The sequence below is a fragment of the Microtus pennsylvanicus genome, chromosome 9 (genome assembly GCF_037038515.1).
Source record: "Microtus pennsylvanicus isolate mMicPen1 chromosome 9, mMicPen1.hap1, whole genome shotgun sequence".
Lineage (NCBI taxonomy): Eukaryota > Metazoa > Chordata > Mammalia > Rodentia > Cricetidae > Microtus > Microtus pennsylvanicus.
The window spans coordinates 59,311,493-59,331,781 of NC_134587.1; the positions used below are offsets into that span (position 1 = coordinate 59,311,493).

The 20,289-nt window shown below is 49.3% G+C and overlaps 1 protein-coding gene across 8 annotated transcripts in view; it reads left to right on the forward strand.

Moving 5' to 3' along the window:
• The window catches only part of Arhgef7 (Rho guanine nucleotide exchange factor 7), a 99,907-nt gene that overhangs the window by 30,323 nt on the left and 49,295 nt on the right, over positions 1-20,289 (forward strand). For 6 of the 8 annotated variants that reach the window (XM_075986163.1, XM_075986161.1, XM_075986164.1 and 3 more), the window contains 3 exons: positions 13,581-13,665; positions 14,811-14,941; positions 18,405-18,606. In XM_075986163.1, coding sequence (XP_075842278.1) covers positions 13,581-13,665; positions 14,811-14,941; positions 18,405-18,606 — 418 coding nt within the window. Of the gene's footprint in view, positions 1-11,659; positions 11,778-13,580; positions 13,666-14,810; positions 14,942-18,404; positions 18,607-20,289 lie in introns of those variants that run through there. The other 2 variants (XM_075986166.1, XM_075986165.1) reach the window with 2 other exon arrangements.

Below are 20,289 nucleotides of genomic sequence, written 5' to 3' on the forward strand. Positions count from 1 at the left end.
CAGCTCCCAGCCACCCCACCACTCCAGTTCCAGGGGATTTGATGTCCTCTTCTGCACTCCTGGGGCACTGTCCAGACACATACTCGGATCAGACTCTTTAAAATAAAGAGGTTGAGTGGAGAGCCACTGTAGAGGTCTGTACTTTGTCATCTGCTTGTTGTGAGTGCCCATTGTCCTGGCTTTACAGAGTCCACACTGATGGGGATATTCACAGTAAACACAGCAGCTCTTGTGTGACAGACTTGTCATGGAGCAATACAACATACACAGGTGTTTATTCACCTCAGATAAGGTTTTCATGTCAGTCAAAAGTCCAGTTTGGTGAACCAGTGAATTTATTGGGGTTACTTACAGGCATATGGGTGAGGAGTTACTTACAGGAGCAGAAATGACTCAAAGAAGAATGTTGTATCACCAAACCCCACTCCTGTATAGAAGTCTAGAGCACACTGTACAGCCTGCACATGGCTCTGCAAGTTGGAGAATATCCTTTCCAGGTAGTTTAGCTGGCCTGAGCCTTGTCCGCTTTGGGTCAGTTTTGCAGCTTGGCTTGTCTGAGAGTGACTCCACCTGCTTTCCTGCTAATATGCTAATATGGGAGGGAGGAGCCTAGTGGATGTGGTCAATTTCAGGGACTTCCTGAAGCTATTCTGAATTGTTTACTTCCTGTCTTAATTGAGCTTTGCTGCAGGATGGTGTGTTAGACCCCTCCTTGGAACATCCTGTTGATGGACCTCTTAGTAAACATTCTGTCCTAAAATACCTTGTTGTTTCACTGTCTCTGTCCCATGCCTTAACAAAATTTCCTCCAGAGAAAACTGCTACATTACATGAACCAATGGGGAGAATCCTGAGGATGGCCTGATTTAGGAGAAGACAGTGGGGATCAAGGGGTGACAGAGCATTCTGGGAGTGGAGAGGTTCCAGGTAAGGCCCAAGGATTGGAGCTTTCCATGATCCTTTGCCTCAGAAAACTCTGTGTGAAGGAAAGGGAGCACCCGCTGCAGGGTGGCTGGTGTAGATGGCCCAGTGGAACTGTTCTGTTGTCTGAAGCCGGCTCAGTGTTGAGTGAGTGTGTGAGTTTGGGAAGGCCTCCCTGCTCTGTTTGCATCCTTCCTGCTGCAGGTGCATTGATCTGGCCTCTCTAGACCTTTCCCTGGCTGTAGACCCCCCATTGCAGCCTTTAGCAGGGAGGGTGCTGTCCCTGTCTGTGGATGAACATGAGGCACACATGCCAAGGCTAGGTAGGGAGTCTGGCCTTGGGTTTGCTTTTCTTTAGGACTCATGCCTCTTCTCTAAGGGCCATGACAGGGGTGAGGTGTGGGTTTATTCTAACTGTGGAGAAACTGGGGTGCTGGAATGTAGTCCACGCTCCTGGCCCTTTAGAGTTGAGCTCCTAGTCTTCTGTGGCTTGCTGCAAGTGTCCGATGAGCTGCTGTAGTCCTGCCTTTGGCTTTGAGGTCTGCAGGACAGTGTCTGTCCCTGGAAAGGTCCGCGTAGTGTACAACCTCCCATTCAGTGGTCTCTTCCCCAGCTCGTCTCCCTGCCTTCTCTCTGTGCTGGCTGTTCTGCTGCTCTGACACCTGTGACTTGGGCCACTTTCCTGCCTGTGACCCAAGAAGTTGTGTCAGGCTGGGCCTATCCAAGAGCTGGCCTGAGTGGACTGGTCTCTGTAAAGACTATCACCTCTTGGCTTCTGTCCTCTTGGACCTTTGAGTTCTAATAGTGTCCTCCTGTTGGAGACATCCATGATGATCAGTGACTCGTGACCTGTGCTAGGAGTCATAGCTTCATAGTGTCAGCTCCTTGACACTCTTGAGAAGTGGCATTAGTGCCTAGAAACTGAGACACGGAGAGGTCAGGGACAGAGCTGTGGCCCCGGCCAGTGATTATTCTGACTTCTTGTACCTGTGCTTGGAGCAGCCTGTCTTCTGTGACGAGTGCAGACTGTCTCCAGTGCCGCTCCTCCCTTCTTTCTGGGTGCTTTAGGCTATCTGTTGTTTCGTGGCTCCTTGAACATGTGTCATTGCTCGTGGATCACTAAGTAGACATTTGTTGAACTGGCAAAAACTCCACAAAGTGTCCTTCCAGCAGTCTTGTGGAACTGTTAGGGACCATGGGGTGTCCAGCTAGGGGACTGGGATCCTTGGGCATTTCTCAGGAACCGTGGGGGCCATCCAGAGGCCTTAGGGTGCTGTCTGAGACAAATGGTGGGGGGCTCAGTTGCATGGTGTCTGTGTTACCTCAGTTTTCCTCCTCTTCCCTCCCCATGCACTCCTTTATTTTGTCCTTAGAACTACAGAAGTTTAGTTTCATTCTCAGAGCCTTGCTGCATAAACAATTGCAGATCAAGGGTGTCTGTCAGATGGTTTGTGTGAACTCTGACTTGTCTCCAGTGGGTGCTGTCAGCCTGGCATATGGGCATCAGTGTGAGAGGACAGATGGCTGGTAGATGGCTCTGTGCTACTTGCTGACTGGTACTGAGTCCTGGTTTTGGTGCTGGCTTCCTTGTGAAAGGATGCCCAGGTCCTAGCGACCTTGAGGTCCTGCAGATTGAGACGTGGTAGAAGTTTCAGAGTTGGAGGGCCCTGGGCATGGTTAGGAACTGTACCCGGCACATTGTGCAGTTCTGGGGAAGATGGACTGAGGAGGTCCCAGGCAGCAGCAGGATGGAGGACTACCCATTGTGCAGCCTTTTCCTTTGGCTGTTGCTTCTTCTCTGAGCTACTAAGGGAATGCCTACAGCCGTTTCAGGTCCTGTGCAGGGCAAGGTGCCCCTTCAGTCCTTACTGTCGGAGGCTTGGGGGAATTCTGGGAAGGTTGACATACAAAAGAGAGAAGTCCACAAAGAGTTCCGAACTGAACTGTCTCCATCTCATAGGGAGCTCAGCTGAGCTCAGTTTGGTGTCCAGTGAACAGGCATGTAGGCAGTTATTGGCACGGTGGTGGGTTGTACCTCTGAGCCTTCAGGTAGGAGTGCAGGTTTCAGGCCAGGCTGTGGCTGTCACAGGTAATGCTGCTGCTGTGCTGGTGGCTTGTCTGGACTGGCTCATTTGACCACGTGGGCCTGGGAACCTTCCTGGGAAAGCTTCTCAGTCTTGGACGGTGCCACTGCACCAGGGTAGGTAAGGACCAGGCATTCATATGTGAAGTATGTTTTATCCTGTATACATTAGATCACATGGGTGGACCAGGTGTTCATATGTGAAGTATGTTTTATCCTGTATATATTAGATCACATGGGTGGACCAGGCGTTTGTATGGGAAACATGCTTTATCCTGCTACATTAGGTCACTTGGGTGTTTTTCAGGGATGCTCAGGGTTGGCTAAACAGTAGGAAAATGCTTCACTGAGAATTGTGCTTTTTTCCTCCTCGGTCCTGTGGCAAATGAAACAGAGATAGCCATGACAGCTGGGTGGCTGTGGGATGAAGCTTTAGATGCACAGGCGTGGCTGAGAGCCCTGAAATAGGGTGACTGCTGTCTCGCTGGGAACCCTGCAGGTACTCACGGTGGCCTTTCACCTCGTCCCTCTGGTTACTTCCTGTCTCTTATCATATCTTATCACCACCCTCCCCCATTAAGGGGATGGAACGCAGAGCTGTGCACAAGCTGGGTAGCTGCTGCTGTCTCACAGAGTTCGATCCTCAGCCCCTCCCACCTTCCCTAAGTCTGGTCAGACGGGTTTCTTTTTGATTGTCCTTTAGTCCTCACGTTGCTGTTTGCCTTTGGAAACAAACCTAGGCGATTGTCTGGTTGGATGGGGAAACCCTCTCTCTCTTTGACAGCTCCTTGTCCTGCATCTTTTTGTCTCTGTGTGTCCTTTGTGCTCTGGGAACCAGCAGAGGACAGGTTCCCACTGAGTAAGTGAGACAAAAGCCAAACCCTCACACTGTGTTTGGATGTGAAATCTAGATGAGTATGTCTTAAAAATAACTACCCAGAACACACGTGTCTGCCCAAATTTTTATCAGTCTGTATTGATGTTTTCTCTTGTAGTTAGGGACCCTCATGGTGTGCCATTGATTCCTGTGGCCTGTACTATTCTCCCCCAGAGAATGGCAGGCTCACTCCTCTGTAGGGGCTTACAGGTGAGGGAGGCTCATAACCTGGTGGGCTTCAGTGTGTGGGGCTTTACAGAGGCCAAAGTCTTGGAAAGCGCTGATGTGTTTGGTGTTTAGAGCTCACCAACTTGTCTCTTAAACCTGAGTGTGCTGAGGGGCATAGATGGCACATGTGACCCAGCTAGGGAGGGACCCACTGACTTCACAGGAGTACCGAAGAGTGGCAAGGCTTGGTGGCCAAGAGCAGGAGTGAGGAACACGCTTCTCTCCAGCTGTGGCTCCACAGAACTGGGTCCACCTGGCTGCACAGCTTGAGTTGTAGGGGAGTGAGCTATGACTCTGCCATTCTGGGCGGGCAGGCTGCTGGACCTTCTGGGATGGCTCCCTGCCTAGGCCAGCGGGAGGATAGGTGCTTTCCTTTCTTACCTCGAGAGGTTAGATGTGGTGAGGGGATGCTAGACGCTTCCTGCCCTGTTCTCCATGGAGAGTTTCTTATGGCAGAAACTTGAGCAGCTGCTGGAACGCCTTGCCACGGCCCTGGGCCTTAGTGCCTGTCCAGTGCTGGTGCTCTGCTTCTTGTCTTCTCCCTGCGCGTTTCTACGTGCTGGTTCATTTTATCTTGCTAAGCTTTCACACTACATTACAGGCCCAGTGATGCTTCTGAGTGCTTGGTGCATGTGCTATACTATGGATGCGGCTTTCATCGTTTCCAGGCCACTTAGTGTGTTCAGATGTGCACCTTGTTCTCAAAGGGACATGCTGTGTTCCTGTTTCGAAGGGTCTGAGTAGAGGGCATGTATCATTTACCCTGTCATGCCTCTTCAGTTTCTTTTAACAAAGAACTGTTCCCTCACCTTTATCATTTATGACATGGAATCTTTGTTTTTTTTTATATGTTCTTTACAATTTTATGCATAAATATAGTATACTTTGACAGTGTTCCCCCATTGTCCTCTCTTATCTCTTTTTCCTCCCACTAAGCCCTTCTTCCCAGCAAGCCCCTTGTCCTCCTCTGATGTCTTTTTCCCTGTGTCTGACTGCATTTAACTAGGGTTGCTTGCATAAGTGTAGGTGGGGAGTTATGTGAGCAAGGGTGGCTTACACTGACCAAACCACAAGGAACTACAGCTCTTCCTCCCCTAGCAACTATTCTGCCTTTACCTCCTCCGGGAGGGCTGGGCCCTTGTGCCCCCTCCTTTCATCCACGACGGAATGCTGAAGTCCCAGTCTTGTACACATAGCTGCCTCTGTGACTTCACGGATGTAGACACTCACGCCATGTTTAGAAGACACTGTGTCAGAGCACTCCTCCCGTTCTCTGGCTCTTAATTCTTCCCTTCTCCTCTTCTGCAGTGTTCCCTGGGCCTTGGAGGTGATGGTATAGATGTTCCGTTTAGGGCTGAGCACTCAGTCGCCATGCATTCTTAGCACTTGACATGAGTCTCCGTATTCGTGGTCGCCTGCTGTAAATAGGCTGAGAACAGCACTAATCTATGGGTACAAACCCAGTATTTATAGGGCAGGTTTTTACCATGCTCATAAAGCAAGGCAGCAGAAGGAGGACCCATATTTCCCTCTCCCCATTTCACCCCTAGCTTTGGATGAGGTTTGCAGTACCAGGCACATATCCCCCTGTGGAAAAGGCCTAAACCTAGGCAGACAAGAGTTGGTTACTGCTCTGTCTGCAGATTGGTACTTTTCTCTGTTAGCTGACTGGAAAGCATCTTCTGTGTAAGCTAGCCAGGAGGAGACACACCTCTGCACAGTTCCACCTTGGTTTCTGTCACTTACTTTTATTTTTTTGACAAGAGTCTTACTGTGTAGCCCATTTTGGCCTTGACTTAAGATGCTTCTGCCTTATCTCTCCTTGCCCCTTGCAGGGGTTCAGATTACAGCTGTGTGTCATTATGTCTGGTTAGATGTGTACCTGGTGTCATTTGATTCTAGTTAAATAATTTTGGCAAGAATTCTGCATGAAGGTGTTCTAATTTCCCACAGCATTTGTGAGAGGACAAATGTCTCTGGGGTGCTGAGTTAGCACTCAGAGTTTTTGTGGTGCGGGAGCCTTTCCCTTGGTACTGGGCACGTCATCTTATTAGCACTCTACCTGTGTTGTTCCCAGGTGTCTGTCTGACCCCTCTGGCCACCAGTGCTTCTGTCGTCTTCCACTTTGGTAGTTGCTATTTGGAATCAGCTGCCCTTAGGATATTAAGTTCTAGTCTGCTCTTGTACAGTACATCAGACGTTGGTGAGTGGAGCTGGTGACATCAGGCTAGAAGGTTGTGTGGAAGAGGAGAAGACATTCCCTTGCTTCCAGAACCAGTTGTCTGTGTATACACTCATCACTTCTGATCTCTGTGTTACTTTTTCCTTTTATGCAGATTTTTTATTGAGCACATCAGTCTGACCTAGACTGGAGCTCTGAACTCATGTGGCCATAGGTATAAAAGGAGAACTGCTGATCCGCAGGAAGGGAAGACAAAGGGCAGGCATATGTTTCACATGGGAGGAGCATCCTGGCAGCTGAGGGCAGGGCACCGCTGCTTCCTCCTTGTGTCTCAGGACCAGGTCTGCTGCGGGACTTGTGTGGCGATGCCGCTACTCTGCCACGTGAGTGTGCTGAAGGGCAGAGATGTGATCTTGTGCCTGTGGATGGTGTATACCCAGCGGTACATTGACGTGTTAGTGCATTTCCAGAGCCGCTGTCTGGAGTTATCTGCTCCCACAGGAGCGGTGGGCATGCTCTCAGCAGCTGGCTTGTGAGGTTCAACTGTGTGCTTGTTTGAGGGAGAGACTCTCCTTCCCTGTACTGGAAGGAATGGTTGAATGTTTGGTTCACAGTTGGTGGAACCACTTGGAAAGAATTTGGTGGTGTGGCTTGTTGGAGGAGGTGTGTCACTGCGGGTGGACTTTGTGTTTCACCAGCTAGCCCATGCAATTCCCAGTTGTTCATGCCCTGTGTGTGTGTCTCCTGCTTGTGGATCAGATGTAAGCTCTCAGTTGCTGCTCCAGGCACGCACCTGCCTGCCTGCTGAAGATGTTGTTGGGCCTGGGAGTTGCTGCATGCTAAGGGTGGCTGCCCAGGCTCTTTGGTTGGCTTGCATAGGAGCAGGACTGCATCGGGTGGCCCCTTCCTGGTGCTTTGGTAATGGGTGTACTTCTGGACTGGTGGCTGCTGTACTTGTGTCATTTAAAGCATAAATGCCAGTGCAAGTGAGGGGGGTTCCAGTAGCCAGTTGGCCTCTATGCCTTCCGGGCCTTGTGCTGCTTTCTCTGGTGTGTCCTGGGCTTTCAGCTGCACTTAGGTGTGTCTTCTCCATCTCTGGTGTGTCCAGGGCTTTCAGCTGTACTTAGGTCATCTTCTCCATCTCTGGTGTGTCCAGGGCTTTCAGCTGTACTTAGGTCATCTTCTCCATCTCTGGTGTGTCCAGGGCTTTCAGCTGTACTTAGGTGTGTCTTCTCCATCTCTGGTGTGTCCAGGGCTTTCAGCTGCACTTAGGTGTGTCTTCTCCATCTTCTCTATTGTTTCTCATAGATGCACCTTGCTCATACTTTATTTTTCATGTGGTACTGGTGATTCGACCTATTGCCCTGGGTTTGACAGACAAGTACTCCACCACTGAGCCACATTCTTAGACCTCCGGTTCATCCTGTGACAGTAGCAAGCATGTATGAGCAGTTATGTGGGTGGGAGGGGCTTACTGTGGTAGTTTGCTGAGTAGCAGGCAGGGAGAGTCTGGAGCTCTCTGTAGAAGCAGTACCTTGGCAAGAGCCTCGTGCTTCTAGTCCTCCTGTGCAGCAGCATAGCTGAGCTCTGGGGGACTGCCCTTGGGGCCAGATTCCTGTCTCTTCCTCTCATGTCAGTGTCTGTCCTGTGAGTCCAGGGACATCTCAAGTTGGTCTGCTGTTTGGATCAGTGTAGAGCGCCTGCTTCTCCTCAGAGAGGGGTCAGGGTGCTGTTCAGCCTCTGTCCAAGGAAAAGGGTTGTGGGTGTAGTTGCTTGTGTCGCTTGGTGTCACGTGGCTTCATGGGGCTGTTCCCAACTCTGGATTTTCAGGGCCCATCTGCTTCCCTACAGCAGTCTTGTAAAATCTGTCCCGACTGCTCCCGGCCTCCGCCCCCACCTACTTCAGGCTTTTTCCTTCTCACTGCCGCCTGCTGTGGGAGGAAGGAGAGGGCTCTTTGCAGTGTCTGGAAACCCTAAGCCTGGGGTTTGTAATTGCTGTTAGTTTTGATGTTAGTGTGATGTTCTCATCGCCTTTTAGAGCTGCGATTGCTGTGACTTCCCTTAGGTTAGCCCAGTCAGGTATCCTGTTGAGGTTCTAGGGACAGGCAGGTAGTGTTTGCCAGGTAGGTAAGGGGCTGGGAGCAGACTGTCTGGGATGCCTGTGTAGAACTGCACCTACTCTCCTGGCTGGCAGTGTGCTGTGAAGGTCGTATTTCTGTCCTTGGAGGCTTCCTTTCCCTGTGTGGAAGGCACAGTTGGCACATGGTCTAAACTGGGAGGTCTGGGCTGTGCCCACATCAGTGTGACACTTATCCTCAGTGTGTTTATTTCCACTCTTCCTGACTGGAGCTCTGTCCACTGTCCCAGCTCTGCTCTCTGAATGTTTCTCCTAGACTAGGGAAGAACGTGTACAGCTGTGTAAATGCCTGTCTTCTGCCTTCCTGTCACTGAGTTCTCGACTGCCTCCCGTTCTCTGTAGGCCTCTTGGAAGTTACCGACAGTCCTTGATTACCTTCTATGGATATGTGTTCTCTGCCATGGTGTTTGCATGTTGTTGATAGAATAGATTCCTAAACCCAGTAAGATTTGAGTCTGATCTGAAAGGGAAGTAGCTTGTTAGGGGCATGTTAGGTGAAAGGACTGTTACTGCTGGAACCTGTTAGGAAACTCTGTTTTTACCCCTGGGAGCAGAAATTAGGTGGAATTGAGTTCAAAATCTGCAGAAGCCGAGAAGATGAGGAGCCAGGACTGGAGTTTACTGTCTCAACAGTATGGAGCATTTGCACTAAACTTAAATAGCACTACTTACTTAAGATTCATTGTCATTCTTGCTCTGAAATCACAGATTCCATTTGACAATATGATAAGACAAAAATATATTTTTAAACTTTGCAAGCAACACTCCAGAAATATCTGCCAAGAGTCCTGATTTTGTGCATGCTCATGTGTTTGTGAAATAAAGCTTCCTCATACACCCTTGGTAGTGGAGCTGGTGCCAGGGTGCTGGGGAGTTGAAGCCTGGGGTCAGTTTCCTGCAGCAGTTGTGGACACGAGATGGGGAAGAGAGACACCTTTCCCAGGTGCTTTCTGGGTGTAGCCACCTAGGGATGTCATGTACGTATGAGTCACTCTGCTTTGCTTTTAGGTCAGTAGGGCCATATCAGTTACTGTGGCCGATGATAGTTGTGTGTGTGGCCAGGCTGCTCTGATTCAGAGCAGACAGTTGGACATGGTGTGGGAGCAGTTGGTGGAGCTCGGATATCAGCAAGTGAAGTGTCTGGATGGGCTCTGTTTGTGTTTAGTGCTGGTGCTGAGTCTAAATTCTAAATTCATGATGTCTAATCATTGGCTCCTTGCATGGCTCACCTTCCCCTGGCGTGGCTTGTGTCTTGATGAAGGAGATGTACTCTCCTGCCTACATGACACACACAGCTTTCAAGAGGAGACCTTGATTCCTGAATCTGTAGACCCTGGCTTCCTTTTGTTTGCACTGGGGAGCTTTATTCTTGCAGTGAGAACACAATCATCCAGGTCTCCTTCCAGCAGCCTTGCAGCGGTGTGTTCTTGTTATCAGGATTTCTAGCCTATTGAGTCCTTTGGGCTGCTAAATGCCTGCAGCTCCAGCCAGCATCTTGATGGCTTTCCACCTGGAGATTGCACCGCATTCACGCAGCAGAGCTGCTTCTGGACGTAGACGAGAGCACTGCAGATGTTCGCAGTTCAGGCTGCTGGGTTTAGAGGATAGAAATGTGTGGTTGCTCAGGTGCCCAGAGACGACAGTGTAGTGGCGTGGTACAGCCAGCGTAAAAGAGTCCTCCTGGGGTGTGTCCTCTTGTGCCTTGGTGTGTCACCTACTGAGGGTCCAGTGGAACCCTCTGGGAAGGAATGTGCTCCCTTACAACCGATGTGCATACATTTCAGCATCTTTTTTCTCTTGAGGTTTTTGTGAAGCCTTAACTGCCAACAGTTTATAATTACTGTGTTTTGGATTTGAGGTGGAACGGGGTCCTTGTTTGCTAGGGAGTGTGGAAGGAAGTGCTTGCTTAGAGTTACCTTTATTCTGAGTCTCCATGTTCTGAGAGGAGGAGCTGCTGGGTTATCAGGATGGCCTGTGCTTCTGCAAGTCTTGTGTTGGAGGAGGAAGATGAGGCTCTTTGCTGAGGGACTTTGTTTTTGCATCACTCTCCCGCCCTTTGCCTCACAGCAGAGGCTTCTCTGGCCAGGCCTGCTAGCTGCAGGTAGCTGTCATCAACAGCGGCTCCTCTTGGGCTTGGCCCTTCCCATTTGAAGAACTGGGTCAGAGGCTTGTTGACACTCCACATGGCTCCTGGAACTTAAGCTCCATGTGATGGGCTACAGCCAGGCAGTAGGATGGCCAGTTTGATGTGCCCTGGATTGCAGGCTTCCCCAGAAAGTACAGTGAGGAAAGGCTATCTGCCATAAGCCTGGGTTAAAGAAACAAAGGAGGTCAGAAACTTGTCCTGATAGGAAAGTTATAAGTGGATCAGCCTCACCAGCTGTGCTCTGTAGGCTTCTGTTGTCCCGCTGTTCTTTTGATTGAGACAGTGTTACAGTTTGGTCAGGTGACCAGGCACGTTCATGCCTGCACAGAGGATCACCGTTTCGGTGTCAGCTTGCCAGGCAGGTACTGTGGACAGTGCACATTCTTCCTGTTTCAGGCATTCATACGAGAACCAAGCCTGACATTGCATTGGCTATTATAAAGAACCCTAAAATAGGGAATATGCACATATTAGAGGTGTGGAAGAGGTTATGGGGGGAAAGGGCATCGAGGCCAGAATGCTAAGTCTTTGAGGATCAGAATTAGCCCATCTGGGAATGTGGCCAGCAGGGTCACTGGCTTCTGTGCCTGGATAGAAGGAGCATCAGGGCGGGAGAGGGGCAGGCTCCCCTGAAGCACATGTATACTTCAGGTCTATGTGGTGGTGGCCTCCTTCTACTTCTGTGTGCTGTGAAGGCCAGCCTTCCTGCCAGCCTATGGTGGTGTCTTCTTGGTGAAGGCCAGTGAGTCCAGCCTGTGCGGTCTGTTTTAGACTCCTCATGGCTCTGGGGAACTGACCTTCCAGGGAAGGCTCCAGGCCTCTTCTCTGGTTCCTTTAGTGCGAATGGCCTCTGAATGAATGCCTTTTGGTTTTGCTTTTTGCTGTCTAGATTGCTGTTTGGGGAAGTTGTATATTCTGCTCCTTGGAAAAACACTCCTGACTGAACGCTCTGGGCCTTACTTAGAATGGGCCTCCTGGTTTGTCTCATCTCCTCCTTGGGTTTCCTGGGGAGGAAGGGAGGCGGCAGTAGGCTCACTGAGTTCTGACATCAGCCGAAGCCCATTGGCAGGCAGCTGCAGCCAGTCAGATGCTCCGTGGTATCCGTGTAGGAAAACTATATAGTCTGGGAATAACAGGAAGCTTTCCCATATTTCACATCCTGTTGTGCTGGGGTTTGTGACTCGCTGCCTTGCCATAATGAAGGTTAGTGGACATTTGTCTGTGTGTCTTGTGGGATTAGACCTTAGAGCTGAAGGACAGACCACCATTGCGACATTTTATAATTAAGGGGACTTCACATTTTGCCTGAGGAAACTAAGGCTTGGGCAGAACAATACCTTTTATTCTTTAAAAAGAAGCAACTTAACCTGTTGTGATCCTCAAAATCTCAGCAGGGGGGTGAGCCTAAAAGGAGCTCCTATTTGGGCTGACTTTCTGTAAGTTACAGGTGGTACAACCCGGGAATCAAATTGCACCCCATGAGAAAGTTCCGAGGGCCCTGCCGGAAGGGGTTGAGGAAGACTGGCTTTCTGAGACCAGTGGAGCTCCAGGCAGTCGTCTTTTGGCTTTTGGGGTTTTGTCCTTTGGTTTGGTTCTCATGAGCTTTCAGCGATGAACTGTTTAGAACCCCAGCCTCTTTCTTAAGGTACATCTGACTCTGGATGGGTGACCCACAAATCCACCGGACCCAAGTCTGAGTGGTGGAGATGGATAGTCATCCTCTTTAAACTCTATGCCCGAGGATTGAGTGCACACAGCGACACTGGTCCAAGTTTTTCATGGGATAAATGTACTTGGGATTTCTGGGAGCTCAGCAAGGCTCAGGCAGGGCTTCAGGAAGTAAGAGGAGTGAGACTCAGCAGGAAGGAGGTGGGGTGTGGGAAGGCAGGAAGGGGTGGAGGAGGGAGTTCCTGACCCTGGCCCGAGAGAGGCTGTAGAAGGAGGAGGAGGGCAGAGGTTCTAGTGGCCAGCCCTCAGGTGCTTATCCCAGGGCCTAGGATCAAGACTATATTAATTTGGTATGCATTTTGGTATTTAACTTTTGGCATTTAGCTTTTCTTTTTATAATTTGCACCTATTATATTTGTCTCACTTTTTCTAGAATAACAGTACTGGATGATTTGGTTATCAAAATTATTTGTAAAAGAGGTTATTTAGTGATCAAAAGTGACACACAGTCTTTAGAGAGTGTTTGGAAAGAGTTGTGCATGTTTTAGCGTATCTGTAAGAGGCATATGTGTGCATACATTCCTCCGAACAAAAGTCAGATGGGTTTAACCAGGCACCTGCCTGTTCTCTCCTAGAGTTAGCTGTGTGGACATCCACATACCACACAAATGCATACACACAGGTACACACACACATTTGGATTCCAGCTGTTTTAACCCAGGCTAGCTCATGTGCCTTCTCTCCTGGCTCAGTCTTGTGGTGTGACTGACTCAGCATCAGAGTAGTTAAGTGGCCCTGGATCAGACTGGATTGCCTACAGTTCAGGTTCTTCAGAGCTCTCTGCCCAGAGGCTGCTACCCTGCCTGTCTCTCTCCTGGGAGCTGCTTTGTCTTCCATCTGTTTCCTGTCGTCTTCTGCTTGTACCTTGTGTGCTGTTGTCTTGGATGGGATGCATTTAATTCACCTTCCTTATGTACTAGAAGAGATCTTTTTTGGCATGTCTTGTCCTGTAGACTGTACAATCTAAGGAGAGAGGACTACAACCCATCATGAGCCTTTACTGGCGGCCCCTGGCTCATACCTTGCTTTTGCCTGACCTGGGTGGAGAAAGGAGCAGAGCTGGTTTGGTCCTCCAAGGACTGGATGGCCTGTGTGGAAATGCCTCACAAGGACATTCCAATGAACTCCTTCCCCAGGGACCCGCTTGGAGATTGCTTTGCCTCTTGAGAGTTTCAGACCGAGGGTGCTGGCCATGTGCAACCACTTGTCATTGGGAGAGTCCATTTATCCTGTGCCTTGACATGGTACTAACTTTCTTGTTTCATTTTCTTCTTTCAGACTTTTGATGCAAATGATTTATATCAGGGGCAGAACTTTAACAAGGTCCTCAGCTCCTTGGTGACACTAAATAAAGTGACAGCAGGTAAGACTCTGCTTGGGTGTCCTCGGGGTGAGGGTGTAAAGGCTCATGTCTGGTTTCCACAGCAAGGCAAAGTGATCATTATGCCTTGAGAAAGAAGCTTCTTGGGCAATGAATATGTAGTTGTTCCTTCTGCTGCTGGTGGTTTGTGAGTCTGAATTGTGAGTGCTGGGGCAGCAATTTCTGGTGCTGGAGCCTTCAGCACAGTGGCTGTCTCCCAGCCACTCCCCAGCACATAGATTGTAGTTTGCAAACTGCCCGTTTCCTGAGCCCTGGGTCTACTAGCTGGAGCTATACAGTAAGAGTAGGGTCTGCTGGTTCAAAGCACTGGGATGTGCCATTGGGGTATGGGCTGTCTTCACTGGTACACGGTGAAGGTTTGAAGGATGTGATAGACTCATTGTTGGTACTCACACTCCTTCTTTAGTATGGCCTTGAGTCCCACAGTAATGATTGGTCAGTAGTGGCCTGCTGTGGTAGCATGTACTGTGTAGTCCAGCTGCACAGTAATAGGCTCTGCCGTTAGTTCTATGTGTTAGAGTGCACCTGACACATTTGTAGTGCAGTCTTCAGAAGTGCTAGCTTAGCATATGTGGCATAGGACTGTGCATCTCTGTCTCCTGGGTGGTGGCGTGGCATGTAGTCTCGGAGTTCCTCGCTGAGCAGTTACATTGTGTTTCTAGATGAAGGGAACATTTTACAAACACTTGTAAAATGGTTTATAAACTGTTGAGAATTGCACTAGAGAAGAACCGATAAGTTAGTCATCCCCAGATTGTTCCTGGAGAGGTAATTGGGGAATAAATAAAGAATCTGCTCTTTGTTACCCTGTAAATGGCCTGATTTGTTGTGGGACTTGGTGTCACTCCATGCTGGCCCAGTTTTAGAGCCAGTATGTGTGGAGGGTACATGGTGACAGGCGTCTTTAGCTCTCTCTCTCCCTCTCCCTCCCTCCCTCCCTCTCTCTCTCTCTCTCTCTCTCTCTCTCTCTCTCTCTCTCTCTCCCTCTCCCTCTCCCTCTCTCCCTCTCCCCCTCCCTCCCTCCCTCCCTCCCTCCCTCCCTCCCTCCCTCCCCCTCTCCCTCTCCCTCTCCTTCCCTCCCTCCCTCTCCCTCTCCCTCTCCCTCTCCCTCTCCCTCTCTCTTTCAGACATTGGACTAGGAAGTGACTCGGTGTGTGCTCGGCCCTCTTCACATCGGATAAAGTCTTTTGATTCCCTGGGATCCCAGTCTTCACATAGTAGAACTTCAAAATTGCTTCAGAGCCAGTACCGAAGCTTGGTAAGTAAGAAGTTTTATTTTGATTCAAAGCCATTTTGGGCATGAGAGTCTGCAGATCCCTTGGGAGATCCAAGTGCCCATGAATGTGGACCATCGTAACCTTCAGGCCTTCCCGGGTGGCTCCTGCAGTGTGTGGTAGCACTGCTCCTCACTGGATTCTCCCAGATACTGACTGAGTGCTTTCAGAAGCTTGTTTATTTGGGCTTCTGGTGAAGGCTGCAGCTGCTCATCTAGAGAGGCGAATGCTTTGACAGTCATCCCTAGGTAAGTGCTCATTGTGCACACGAGTGTGAGAATAAGCCTGGCTACACAGGGATGGTGCAGAAGCCTGCTGCCAGGAGTTGCAGAGTGGGACCCAAGTTGTGGAGCAGGCAGTGCTCAGAGGTGCTCGTGAGTGTGGTCAGCTGTACCCTCCATACCTTTCCGTTCTCTTGATGAAACACAACTCAATCCAGTCAACTCTTTTTTGAGACTCACCTTTAGCAAACCTGACAGTTTCCTTTTTGAATTAGAGCACATGGAAAACCGTGGTCCTGTTAAATCTTTGTAAGAACTTTTCAAGACTCACTGCAGGAGTACTGCCAATCTCACCTCTCCTCTTAGGGAATCGACTCGTCCCACCAGCTCAGCAGAGGGTGGGTGTAGTGTGGGCATGTGTCAGCAGGGTGCAGCTCTCTTAGAGCAGAAGATGGAAGGCAACTCTTCCTTTGCCTAAAGCCCGCCTTCCAAGCCTTCCTAAGTCAGGTTGTTCACAGAGCCGGAACCTTTGCTCTGGGGGGCTGGACCTGAGGATGGGAGCAGCCTTCCTCAGAGAAGAAGAGCCTGTGAATTAAGGCTGGAGTGGGGTAGTGAGAAGGAACAGGACAGCAGGAGAGAGTGACAATGGATGTCTGGGCAGTGCCCCTGCTGGTGGGGGTGGCAGTCCTGATTTCCCACGAGGAGATGTAAAACTCAGAAGAACCAAAATTTCTGGTGAAGAGGACAGCAGGTATTTCTTCATTAAGTGTAGATTTCTAACATACTCCTCTTACTTGTGTATTTATTTACTCATTCGTTTATTCATTCATTCATCCACTGATCCATCCATCCATCCATCCATCCATCCATCCATCCATCCATCCATCCATCATCCATTGTCTTCCGTCCACCCACCCATCCACCCACCTACCCATTCATCAATCCATCCATCCACCCACCCATCCATCCATCCATTCCTATTTTGAGACAGGGTTTCTCTGTGTAGACCTGGCTGTCGTAGAACTTGCTCTGTAAACCAGGATAGCCTCAAATTCACAGAGATCCTCCTGCCTCTGCTTACGGAGTGCTGGGATCAAAGGCGCACCACCACCGCCTGGCCCTCTTAGTTTTAAAAAGCTAATTTAAATACTGCTTTGTGAGGCGCCTCTCAGCAGAGGAGCAGCAGCAAGTTGAACCCCGAGTGTGGGGATGCGCATGTGCTGTGGGCTTTGGATTGGGGTTTTTCTCACGTGTGAGATGTGCTGTCACATTTCGTCATTGGAACTGTACCGATGCCTTTAGAATGTCTGGGTCTGATAGTAAGCATGGCTGTAGGCTCTCAGGGTTGGGCCTCTGTTAGTGTAAGCCTTGCTTCTGTCGTCCCCCTTCTCTGGGAGGAATGACTAGATTGATAGGGTATAGGGCATTTCCTCATTTCTTGGAGCCAGGGACCCCAGACTTCTCTGGTGCTCTCCTGACACTTCTTTGGCACCAGTCTCCGAATTCACAAACTGTGTGGTTGGGAATTTTGCCAGAGCTTACCCATGCAGATTGTATTAGTTCAATAGCTGTGGAGGATGCTTTGCTGCTTCAGTGCATTGTATGCCATCCTCCTGGGTCCATTTTCTAAACCACATGGGGCATCTGAGCGTGAGCTGTGCTTTCTCCCATGTTAGCTTCCTTTTGTCTCAGGTTGCATGCAATGATCACCCTTTTCTGTTAAGAAGTTCCTGATGGAAATAAAGTCTGCTGTGCAGTGGGGACATCTTCTGTTGTGTCTTTGACACTGTGGAGAGGAGTCAGCACTGCAGGGTCCTGCTGGGTCCTGTTGGGTCCTGCGGAGTCCTGTGCCAGACTTCTGTTTCTCTGATGGGTGGAGAGCTAGTATACACCAATATACCCAGGTGGGCCTCCCTGCTGCTGTCCTGTGGGGAGGTGGCCAGGACTGCTGCTGGTCTTTGTGGATGTTAATGGCATGGGCAGGGAAGTGGTGGTCTATGGCCCTGGGTCATTGTGTCAACCTTTGCTCACCCCAAGATGCAGGTGAAATGAGGGCACCCGCTGTGCAGATGGGTGTGTGCTATCTGGTCCCTAGAAACACAGGTGCAGATTTTGCAGATTGACCCTTTTTGCTCCTGTAGCCGTTAGGAGAGGCTTGTCTGTGGGTATTTCTGTTGTTAGGAAGAGGTATCTTGTCGGTAGATTTGTACTTGCCAGCCTCTCCACAGCCTCATCTAAGCTGAATGGAGAAGAGAAAATGCCCAGGTCTTTCCTGCTTCTCAGAGAACTGAAAGCGGGGTCTCTGAGCACCGAGCCTCCAGGATGTGAGGTTGTGTTTTCCCATTACTGTGGCTGCATACTTGTTAGCATCTTCGGAAAGTACAAGTTTGATGAAATCAGGTCTCTTAAATACTGATGGATGTGTTACTTTAGTGTAAATGTGTAGAGCTTTTTGGAAATCACTTTAAGCATATCTATTAAAGTTTAAATGTGTTACACATGTTCCAGGACAGTGAAATGGATGTGTGACTATTTCTAGTGGAGCCCTTGCAAAATAAGAGAAATACTGCATGCAGTACATAGACAAACATTGGGCGTAACCTAAAAATTAGTGGCACAAGTGTCCAGTGTGACATTATGTAGTCAGAAACATGTCCACAGTATAGAGATTAGTTTTTAAAGTAGAGACAGGCACACTGATTGCATCCAGGTGTGTGTGTGTGTGTGTGTCTGTGTGTCTGTGTGTGTCTGTGTGTGTCTGTGTGTGTGTGTGTGTGTGTGTGAGAGAGAGAGAGAGAGAGAGAGAGAGAGAGAGAGAGAGAGAGAGAGAGAGAGAGAGCATGAGAGGGAGCCTGTAGGAGTGGTAGCATAGAGTGTCTTCTTGGCCTGCAATCTGACAGTGGTCAAGGTGCACAGGGAGATGGGAAGCTTTACATTTCTGTATTTAAGACACTTTCCTGATTTTTGTTTATGTTTGAGACAGGGTTTTACTTTGTAGCATTGACTGGCCTGGAACTCACTGTGTAGACAAACAGATCCACCTGCCTCTCTGCCCTCTGCCGGGATTAAGGGTGTGTACCACCATGCCTGGTGCTGTCATGTTTGAATGTGTGGAACATTTATAATAATGTCTTGGCTTTCTTTGTGACAGTGAATTGTAACTGTTTTATAGGAAAGTAGACCGTGCTTCATGGGAATCTCCCCACCCCTCCCTCCTGTCTTCCAGGACATGACTGATAACAGCAGCAGCCAGCTAGTGGTCCGAGCCAAGTTTAACTTCCAGCAGACCAATGAAGATGAGCTCTCCTTCACGAAGGGCGATGTCATCCATGTCACACGAGTGGAGGAAGGTGGCTGGTGGGAGGGCACGCACAGTGGCAGGACCGGCTGGTTCCCCAGCAACTATGTGCGAGAGATCAAGCCAAGTGGTGAGTGGCTAAACTTTTCTGTGGGAGGACGAGGAGCCAAAAAGTGTGAATGTTCTAGAGTCCTGAGTGCCTGTTGTCAGAGAAAGATCCTGGTCTTGGATGGCATCTTCAGTTCAGCTGAATGGACTTTCATCCATTCCTGCACATTGGGGTGCTGGGTAAAGGCCCCATCATTGTAAACTGACTTTGCATTACATCATGACATTTTCCTGAGAAAAACTTCTTAGGTCTGTTAGTTATGATCGCTTGCTTTTGAGACAAAGTCTGTTGGACGTGTTGCCCAGGCGATCATGGAACCCCTGAGCTCAAGTGATCCTCCTGCCTCAACCTTCTGAGTAGCCAGGTCTCTGGGTATGTGTCCCTGTAGCCATTTGTTCATTTCATTGTGACTGCTGTGCTTTATGTTACAAAGCATAACGCTTTTTTATGGCCTATGCTAGGCTGTATTTTTTTTAACTACTGTGTACTTGTTTGTTTGTTTGCTTTCCAGTTAGGCACAGGCAGGTAATTTCTGTCATTGATTCTGGGGAAGTGTGTTGGTTTTCCTGTGGCTGACGCTTTGTTCAGGACCGACCTTTCCAACTCCTGGAAATGCACAGCAGCCTCAGCCCACTTGATGCTGCTTCGCTGTGATTGGTGTCTTGGAGTTGAAGATTCTCTGGGGCTAATGGTTTGATCCATGCAGGGCAAGGCTGTGAAGTCCTGTAGTCTAGCAACTTGGGGCCCAGCAGAGGCTCCTTGTTGATGAGACTTGATGCTGTCCTTCCTGACACAGGTTCTGCTTGGCTATGCTCCAGTAGTGTGTCGCTGCCATGTCACACGCTCGTTTTCAAGGGACTTAGAGTAGGTTGTGTGTGCGCGCCAGAGAGCATGTTTATTCTTGCTTTCCTGTTGAATTTGGTTAAGATGTTCTTGTGAAATATAAAAGAAGTAAAAATATGTTATAAGCAGGCTGTTGGGGGGGGGGCTCCCTCATGCTGTGCAAGGCCCCCTGGAGTAGAGACTGGCTCTGTGAAAGGTTGTTGTTAGGTCTGGTCTTTTTAAGTCATGTGACCATCTCTGTTCTACTTTGATGTGGTGGGGTGTCCCATGAAGCTTACTTCTCAGGTATTTTTCAGTTCACCTAGCTTAGGAAATGCCCCGAGGTGGCCATGACTTCTGGATAGACTTTCAACTACAAATGTTCTTAATGTTGTCTCTTGACAGCATGTGAGTAGAGTTGTACTTGGGCGTGGAGTGTGTTAGGAGAGGAAGCTCTAGGAAGGGCCAGTGCTATGTGTGTAAGTGCCAACTACCCCACTCCACCCTCAGTTTCTGTGTTTGCTCTTTATTTCTGCGTATGTGTCTCTGTGCCAGTTTAAGATTGTGTCCATGGGGCTCAGTGCGGGACCATGTGCCTGACACGCAGGCTCCTGGCTTTAGTCTGCAGCATACCCTCTTCAAGAGTATTCTTTGCTAGGAGGCAAGTTGAATTCATAGTTTTTGTGCCAGAATGAGACCTAGCTTGCTTTGGAAAATTTTCACACTTTTTTTTTTTTAAATAAGAAATACCACAGTTTGCTATTAGTCTTATCCTGAATGTCCTCTGTTTGGCAGTGAGACGGGAGTAGTCTCTTGGGAAAAGCGCCTGCCTACAGTATCCTCTTAATGTGAGCCGACTGTGAGAAGAGTTAAGCCAGTCTA